At 37.3% G+C, this 8785-nt stretch overlaps 1 protein-coding gene across 2 annotated transcripts; it reads left to right on the top strand.

Annotated features, from left to right (window-relative positions):
- Positions 1 to 1414: 1414 nt before the first annotated feature.
- Positions 1415 to 4701, top strand: LOC143576831 (transcription factor bHLH145-like). Of its 2 annotated transcripts, XM_077060843.1 has the most exons (4): positions 1415 to 1491; positions 2200 to 2766; positions 2962 to 3105; positions 3193 to 4701. In XM_077060843.1, the coding sequence occupies exon 4, from the start codon at positions 3209 to 3211 to the stop codon at positions 4175 to 4177; it is 969 nt and encodes a 322-aa protein (XP_076916958.1). In that variant the 5' UTR covers positions 1415 to 1491; positions 2200 to 2766; positions 2962 to 3105; positions 3193 to 3208; the 3' UTR covers positions 4178 to 4701. The 2 variants fall into 2 exon arrangements, with proteins under 2 accessions (XP_076916958.1, XP_076916957.1); XM_077060842.1 differs by lacking the exon at positions 1415 to 1491 and having other exon boundaries at positions 2197 to 2766.
- The last annotated feature ends 4084 nt before the right edge of the window (positions 4702 to 8785 follow it).

The raw sequence follows: 8785 nt of genomic DNA on the forward strand, positions 1-8785 counted from the left end.
CCCCTTTTCAAAAACCCTTGCTTAAGTCCAAAAGTTCACCTCACTTATTAACAATTCATGAGAAGAACATTGGACTGGGGGGACTTGAAGAGGTAGGTCCCAGCAGAGCCCAGTTGGACCCGCAAGACTCACCTTGAAAAGGACGTCTGCGCAGTTGAACCCGCAAGACTCTTTAACGGACGTCTGCGCGGTTGAACCCGCAAGACTTAACTTAAAGGGACGTCTGCGCCGAGACCAACTGGATCCGCAGGACCCACCATGCTCAGAGACGTGACGTCCTTACGCGCAGTACGCAAGCTGTTCCCGCAGGAAAAGCCTCCCAATGGTGAAGTACTCCGCCTGTTCCCGCAGCTGCGGATACAAGCCATCAGGGAAGGCTACCCGCGCAGCAAGGCTACACGCACAAGGCACTTAACTCTCGTAATAATTCTGTAATGTCACCTGAAGAAGGAATGAGCAAAGCCGGGAATACTCCCGCCCAAATGAGCCAGTCCGTACGATACTGGAGGATCTTTTGTACTGTACCTGACGAGGTATGGACAAAAGATCTGACCAAAGATACGACAGCTCACTGACAACAGTATGACGAGCAGCACGCTCTTGTACTGTATGTCACTATTAGCCGCTGCCACTCACCAACCTGTCGGAGGACGTGCATAGCCTGCAGTTGGTGGAACAGGAATAGTACACAGCCGGCCTGGTCACTATCAGCCGCTTCCTACCCACCAACCACCAGCATGGCATGTGCGTAGCCCACAGTTGGCAGAACAGGAACACTATTCAGCCGGCTGTACCTTCTTGGAAACCAACCTTCGGCTATAAATACTCCAACACCTTGGAATGGTATGATCATCTCATCTTATCTCATATCTCATATCTTGATATATTACCTGATATTGGCTCTAGTCATTCTCTTAATATACACTTATATTCAAGAGCAATCTAGTCTGATTCTCACGCCGGAGGGTGGTCACAAGGAGGTACCCCCCCTTCTCAGTGACGAGCTCACGGTGTCTGTTTTGCAGGTTATCAGAAGAACCATCTTTGCCGGATCTAACCCCTCGTGGAAAACATCTATTTAACCCCCAGATTATCCGTAATCTGCCCGGGATCGATTAGTGTTTCTTCAAGATCCTAGCTATGTTAAACAAACAAACAAACAAACATAGTAAAATCAAAATCCAAAAGAAAGAAAGAAAGAAAGAGAGAATCTTGAACCCATGCCTTCGATTCGCACGTACCAAAATACACACAGCTCAGATTGCACGCGCGGAGATTAAACACATTGATGAGTGATGAGATGAGCATTACATTTGTCTATTTATTCTATTCATTTTATTGTCTCTCTTCTCCCGTGCACTCTCTCTCTACCTTTCTTCAATTCTCTCTCTTTCTCTCTCGCTGTGCTTTGCTTCATTGTCTCTATCTTCTTTCTTTCTTTCTGGGTCTTCAAGATTTTCAATTTCTCAACTGGGTTTTGATTCTTGCAAGGTAAAGTTATTTAATTGTTTGGTTTCAAGATCAACATTCAATCTCTGTTCTTGTGTGGTAACTGATAACATTACCTCAATGTGTTTATGGGTTTTGATCTTCATTCAATATGGTTTCTGGGTTTTTAAGATCAGTCAGTTTGAGATCTGGGTTTCTTATTCTTGCATTCTATTGCTATCAATTGGGTATTAATTTTGTGTGTGTTTAACTTTAACCCTGATCGTACTTGAATCTGAGCTTAATTCTCATAATTGAGTTATAATCTAGTGATCTCTCACTTTATATTAGAAAATATTTAGGAAAAAAGTTATAATATATTGAAATTTGATCTATAATCTAGTAATCTCTTTACTTGATTATGTCATTTTACTATAATATTTCTGTAACAAAATTCTTAATTTTGATCCAATTATCTAAAAGTTAATGAGATGGAAATTAAGACTCGTATTTAGGGGGTATAAGAGGTTTTAGGCTTGATTCATACCAACCGATTATGCGTATATATTCCAATCCCTGTCAATAATTTGTTGGTGGGAATTGAAGCTTAAAGATATTGTGATTCTTTGTAATGGATGTTTAAAAGTAAGTATATTTTGAGAAACATGTAGGAAGTGCTATAAATGTGAAAATACATGTTTACTCATAGTTTTAGTTAAATGATCTTCTTAATTGTGTTCATATGCATCTGATATACAATCATTTTTGCAGGTTTAAACAGTAAAAACTGAGAAACAAACAGTGGCGTTAATATCTAATTACAAAGAGCATGCGGTGGTATAGCTTATTTGTAGACGTTTACTGCAAAATCATTTCGCTGAACCTATATTGTCGTGTGATTCTGTAAAACCTATTGAATTTCGATTACTTTACATTACAAACCCTTGTCATATCTCACTTTTTAGCATCAATTTACAAAGTTTCATCCATGGGAACCAATTTATTTGTTGTTATTCCGTGTTACTGTCGCTATATTAGTTGAACCCGTATTGATCAACACCCAAAACCCGTTCTTTAGCTTCGGTTTAGTATTATAGAATATTTTCCAGTTCTTTGATCATCCTTTTTGAGAGTATTTTGTGGGTTATTTTCTTGGATCGCTTATCGAGATCATTAGGGGGTTAAGCCGCATATAACGGTAGGGAAAAAGTAGTTATGGTGTGTCAATCAGCTGGACAAACAACATTTCGGGCATTGAAACATTTAAATGGAACCGCTGGGAGCGCCACCATAATTGTTAAAGTTATAGCATGTTTTCAACCTCTTCAAGATTGCCAGGTATCTTTATTATTATTATTATTATTGTTATGGTTAATATTGTTGCTATTTGAATTTGAATGAATTTTTATTGGAAGAATTGGATTCTTAACAACTTTATGATGTTCAAGGTTGTCTCTGAATCATATTCCGTTTCATGTTAGTGATATTCATGACATTATGAATCTAATGCGTTTTCTTTGTTGGTTATTACAGGCCGAATACTTTCGTCATTTGCTTAAACCTGTCACGTAGTTTTGTTTTTCTCTTCGGTCAAAGTAATCTGGATTATTTAGTTTTCGTCTTTTTTAGAAGTTTTCAGAAATCATTTTACACGCGTACGCAATCGTTCTTCGCCTGGTAAGTCTTCTAATATTCATATTCATTAAAAAGTTTGAATCTTTTGCATCAAATCGGTATCTTTATTATCAAAAATACACTTTGCAGGTGAGTTTTAAACTGAATGGAAAAGGGTTTTGATTTTTGGTCACGGGACCAGCAAATCAATTGGCAATCACTCAATCCGAATTTATCGAGTGCCCCGTTCGGTTTAGGGCCTCAAGGTATTTTCCCGTCTTTTGGGAATATGGGTTCGTTACCCGTCCGCCAAGAACCATGTGGTTGGTTTTATGGCCTGCCACGACACAGTCAGGGTTTGGTCCCTGCGGTCAACAGCAAGTCAAAAGAAGTCCAACAACCGAGCCTCAATGTGGCTCAAGAAACAAATGTTGCACAAAAGAAGTTTCTTGTGTTTGATCAATCGGGTGATCAAACAACTTTAATTTATAGTTCGGGCGTTGGGCCCGCCCCAGCCCGTTACCAATTTCCTTCCTCAAATTATCCAAAACCGCAATTTGGAGCACACAAACTTGATATTAATGCATTTATAAACGAAAACGACAGAAGTGATTCAAAAAGTGAGATGCGAGAAGACACCGAAGAGCTTAATGCATTACTCTACTCTTCTGATGATGATGACGACGACGCTGATGATGATTATGATAATGATAATGATGATGTAAAGAGTACAGGGCATTCCCCTAATTCAGTGACGGGATTCCAAAATCAAAAACGAAAACGGGAAATTGAAAGTAGTGAAGAAGAGGAAGTTGCAAGTTCTGGAGGACTTACAAAAAGAGGTAAATGGGAGGACAGGGGCAATATCGTAAATTTACTCGAGGACACTGCGAGTTCAGGGGAATCTGGGATCAACTGTTCTGGGAATGAAGTGTGTCATGAAGAGTTTGATAGTTTTTCGTCTGGTAATAAGAGAATGAGAAAAGAGAAGATCAAGGAAACTATAAATTTGCTTCAAGATTTGATTCCTGGTGATAAAAATGGCAAAAACGCCATTATGGTTATCGATGAAGCAATTAATTACTTGAGAAGTTTAAAGGTGAAGGCAAAAGCTTTAGGGCTTGATTCTGTTTAAGATGTTAAATATTCTGTTTAAGATGCTAAATTGTTGTGGGGTTGTGATGAAAAATCAAGAATTGGGAATAAAGTTGCAAGATTTGTGAAGGGATAGTTTGGAACCCATCATGGCATCCTCAAGTGTTTCCTTGAATTATGGATGATGATCATATAGGGAAAACTAGTTTGTGTTTTTTTTAGTTTTTTTTGGGTATTTTGGTAATTTGATGTGGGGCTGTTATGAAGTTCAAGATCTTGGCATAAAGTTAAGCTTTTGAAATCCTCAAGTGGTTTCTTGAAAGATGCATACCATTGGATGTTATCATGCATGAATGCTACTGTGGTAGGGGTATTTTTGTAATTTTGATGTGTGGATTTGGTGAAGGTCAAGATTTGTGCATAAAGGTGAAAGCTTTGTGAAGGAAAAGTTTAGAAGCCATCAAAGCATTCTCAAGTAGTATGCTAGGGAGAGTATGGTAATTTTGATGTGGGGTTGTGATGAAGAAAAAGAAAAGGTCATAAAGTTGAAAGCTTTGTGAAGAGAAAGTTTACACCCCATGGTCAAGTGTTTTCTTGAATGATGGATGGTGATCATTTATGTGAACCACCATGTGTCCTTGCTTTGTGGGGGCAGTTTAGTAATATCGTAATATGATGTGTGCTTTTGTGTTAATTTCTGTTTGAACAACATGCTTGTAATTTAATTGTTGAAGCTTGCTTGTATGTATAGACTATGTTTGTCTGTTTGTTAATCGTAGTTGCAAAATGAAATATAGTTTAATACTTAATTAATTATATATGACCAACAAACACAAATGCAAGTATGAACAGAGAAAAAATATATTAATGAACCTAAAATAAGAATGAACTATAAGAGTATAAGTTGAAGATGATACCACAAGTCTTTTATTTTATGTAATTTGAATTCAAATCTTTCTCTCTATAAAATGCATACCACAAGTCTGTTCCGGTTATGAGAGCTTTGGTTCTTAGCTTTTCATAACCGATCGATTTTTGGTTATTGGAAAAGGATTGTTTATTTGGTTACCATCTTACTTTGGTTAATCATTAGTTAACCGTCGGTTTTCAACATGCAGAAGGATTCAAGCTAATCTGTGTTTTTTCCTTTTTTCTTTTTTTCTAATGGCAACTCACATGCTCTTGATTCTACTCTTATAGTTACACGTTTTATTTGTGAACCACGGGCCTAACCATTACTCGTTGAAAAGACAAACCATTATTCAACACTTTGGTACTATGCTAAATCAAATATCATTTGATAGCTACTTTGATTATATTAAGTTATATTATGACCAAATAAATTACTAATATTTTTTAATTTATAAACGAGAACTAATATGTTATTTATAAATAAATTAAAACATTTTTTTCTGATATACAACATAGTCTTAATAAAATAACAAAAAATAGAGGTTGGTACGATCCACTTAATTATCTGTACATGTAAAATGGAAAAAACGACCAATGGTGTACCGTGTACAATTGTACATGATGCCCACATGGCGTCCGTGGAGCAGTGGAGGTTCGTCTACGTTAGGGGTTAGCGACCTTGGGGATATGTGGGTAGGGGTGTTCACGGTTCGGTTTTAGTTCGGTTAAGCCGGCCATTTGTTTTGATTTTCACGGTTTGTTTTTTTTATTTGGTTTCAAAGTTTTATACGTAGTGAGCACTTTGCTTTACGGTTTATAAAGAAAATTGTTTATCAAATGGGCTAATTGTTTTAAAGTGAAGTGGGCCTAAACTCTAGGCCTCAATTATACACTTATAAATTAACCATGTGAGTCTTGTTGCCTCGTCGTTTACTTGTTGCTCGCGCACGAGTGCTCCTTGAAAACGTGATATGTCCCTCAGCTTCACCTTATGCATGTAGCCCAAATGCAATGAAGTCTGATGATTTGAAAAACCTATATAACCGATGGAGCTACAAACACAACACCAAGCCGAAAAAAGGTCAATTCTAGCTGACCAACAAGGAAAACAAATATGCGTATAAAGAGGTCGTGGAAGATGTAGATTGTCGTCTTTGGAATGACTACTTTTATGTGGATTTGAAGTATCCTGATACTTATTTTAGATGACGATTCCAGATGAGTAAACAACCATTTGGGATATATGCAATGTTGGAAATGATGTCCCAAGAAAATAAACACGGAATTTGAAATCAACAAGTGTAGACTCTCAATGTTTATTATATCTCTTGACACAAATCACATAGCCCTAACCATCTGTTCATATTAAATTTAATCTTAATAACTCCAAATATATAGTAATTCAAACAAACTACATAAATTTGCAAAACATTCAAAAACGAAAGACATGATTCTAAACATTCAAACCAAAACGCTTTCAGTCAGCCCCTTCAACTTCCATTTAAATATTAACTTTCAATATTCTCCCTTAATCTTGAAATTGATCCGTTCTCTTGCTTTTTTCCCAGATCGAACCACATGGATCATGATCATTCTTTCTTCTTGCTCTCTCTTTCTTGATTCTTTTTTAGTTATTCGTGCATTTTCTTTCTTTCTTTCTTGTTTGTTCTTTCTCAAACTCAAAAATAGTGTCTTTATGTTGCTCCTAAACTGGGTTTCTTGCTATTTCTATTTTTAATTAGAGCCAAAACGCTTTATAACTTCTTGCTCTTGCTTCTAATCAAAGGATCGGATACTTGCTTCTTACCTGCTTTTGGCCAACTTGGTAACCAGTTTTGTTTGTTGAACTTGTTGAACGTAAATTGACCAACTTGCTAATCATTTTCTGGTCTTGGAAACACTTTTTTTTTGTCCTGACCCATTTTCTAATCATGTATTCTTACATACCTACTTGCTAATTTGACTCATGACCTTCTTCTTGATCAACTTTTTTGCTACATATCAACCTATTTGCTGATCTGACTGACCTAATTGTCGATAAGATGTTCTTGCTACTTGCTTGCTTTGACACTTTCCTTTTGTTTTCATCTTGCTTTACTTTCTTTGATCGATGCCTTATCAGCCTTGCAGGCCAAAGGTGGTGTCCACTTTTCTTAGAAAAAACGACTCTCAAGAAACCTTAAAGCTTTGATACTAAATGTTGGAAATCAGGCCCAAAACTACGAAACACAGAATATGATCTCAACCAATATCGATTCTTTCTGTTATTAATTCTTTACACAAATTACATGACAATATCTGAGAAAGCCAAAGCCTTGTGACCTACAATGGTTACATATTCAACCAAGCATGAGTCCCCGATAATGCTTGAAAGCATTGATTGTATGCATTGGTATTTGAAAAATTGCTCAATTCAAGACCATGGCAAAAATTAATTATAAATTTAGTTTTGTTTATTATTTGGATATTCTCATGTTATGCGGTGATTACCGACATTTGAACTGATTGTAACATTCGTCATTTTCGGTCCTTTTTGTATTTGTATTTGTATCAAAACCCGACCCGATTTGTAAACCAAATCTTTCACTAATATAAAATCTTGGATTTTTATGTTTCATAATCATCTCTTACTTTTTGGATTTGTTACTAGTTTGTATTATTTAAACCTTTTTTTTTTTAAAAGCACATGCAAGTATTGATATAAAACAAGGAAAACAAGTTTGACTCCTTCCCCATATAAACAATCCCATCCCCTTCATTTCTTCTTGCTCATTCATCTTCTTTCTCTCTCAAACTAAGAACACTATCTCTAACCTTCAAGGTTCATAATTATCTAACAACAACCTTCTTTAATTTTTGTTTTGTTACTTACTAATTCATATCTTGTGGTACAACATATATATATATATATATATATATATATATATATATATATATATGCACCCCTTGTTTCCTTCGGTGAAGAAGCACTAATTGACCCAGGGCAGATTACGGATAATCTGGGGGTTAAATAGATGTTTCCCACGAGGGTTAGTTCCGGCAATATGGTTGTTCTTCTGATGACCTGCAAAACAGACACCGTGAGCTCGTCACTGAGAAGGGGGGGGGGGGGTACCTCCTTGTGACCACCCTCCGGCGTGAGAATCAGACTAGATTGCTCTTGAATATAAGTGTATATTAAGAGATTGCTAGAGAAGATAAGATAATGAGATAAGATGATATATGATGTGATAAGATGATCATACCATTCCAAGGTGTTGGAGTATTTATAGCCGAAGGTAGGTTTCCAAGAAGGTACAGCCGGCTGAATAGTATTCCTGTTCTGCCAACTGTGGGCTACGCACATGCCATGCTGGTGGTTGGTGGGTAGGCAGCGGCTGATAGTGACCAGGCCGGCTGTGTACTATTCCTTTTCCACCAACTGCAGGCTATGCACGTGCTACGACAGGTTGGTGAGTAGGCAGCGGCTGATAGTGACATTAAGTAATAGAGCATGTTGCTCGTTGTACTGTTGTCAGTGAGCTGTCGCAGCTTTGGTCAGATCTTTTGTCCATACCTCGTCAGGTACAGTACAAAAGATCCTCCAGTAGCGTACGGACTGGCTCATTTGGGCGGGAGTTTTCCCGGCTTTGGGCGGGAATATTCCCGGCTTGCTCACTCCTTCTTCAGGTGACATTACTGAATTATTTAAGAGTTAAGTACCTTGTGCGTGTAGCCTTGCTGCGCGGGTAGCCTT

This window comes from Bidens hawaiensis, unplaced genomic scaffold, assembly GCF_021521415.1.
Source record: "Bidens hawaiensis isolate Kalapana, Puna unplaced genomic scaffold, B.hawaiensis_p1.1 tig00028313_1, whole genome shotgun sequence".
In the NCBI taxonomy this organism is placed as follows: domain Eukaryota; kingdom Viridiplantae; phylum Streptophyta; class Magnoliopsida; order Asterales; family Asteraceae; genus Bidens; species Bidens hawaiensis.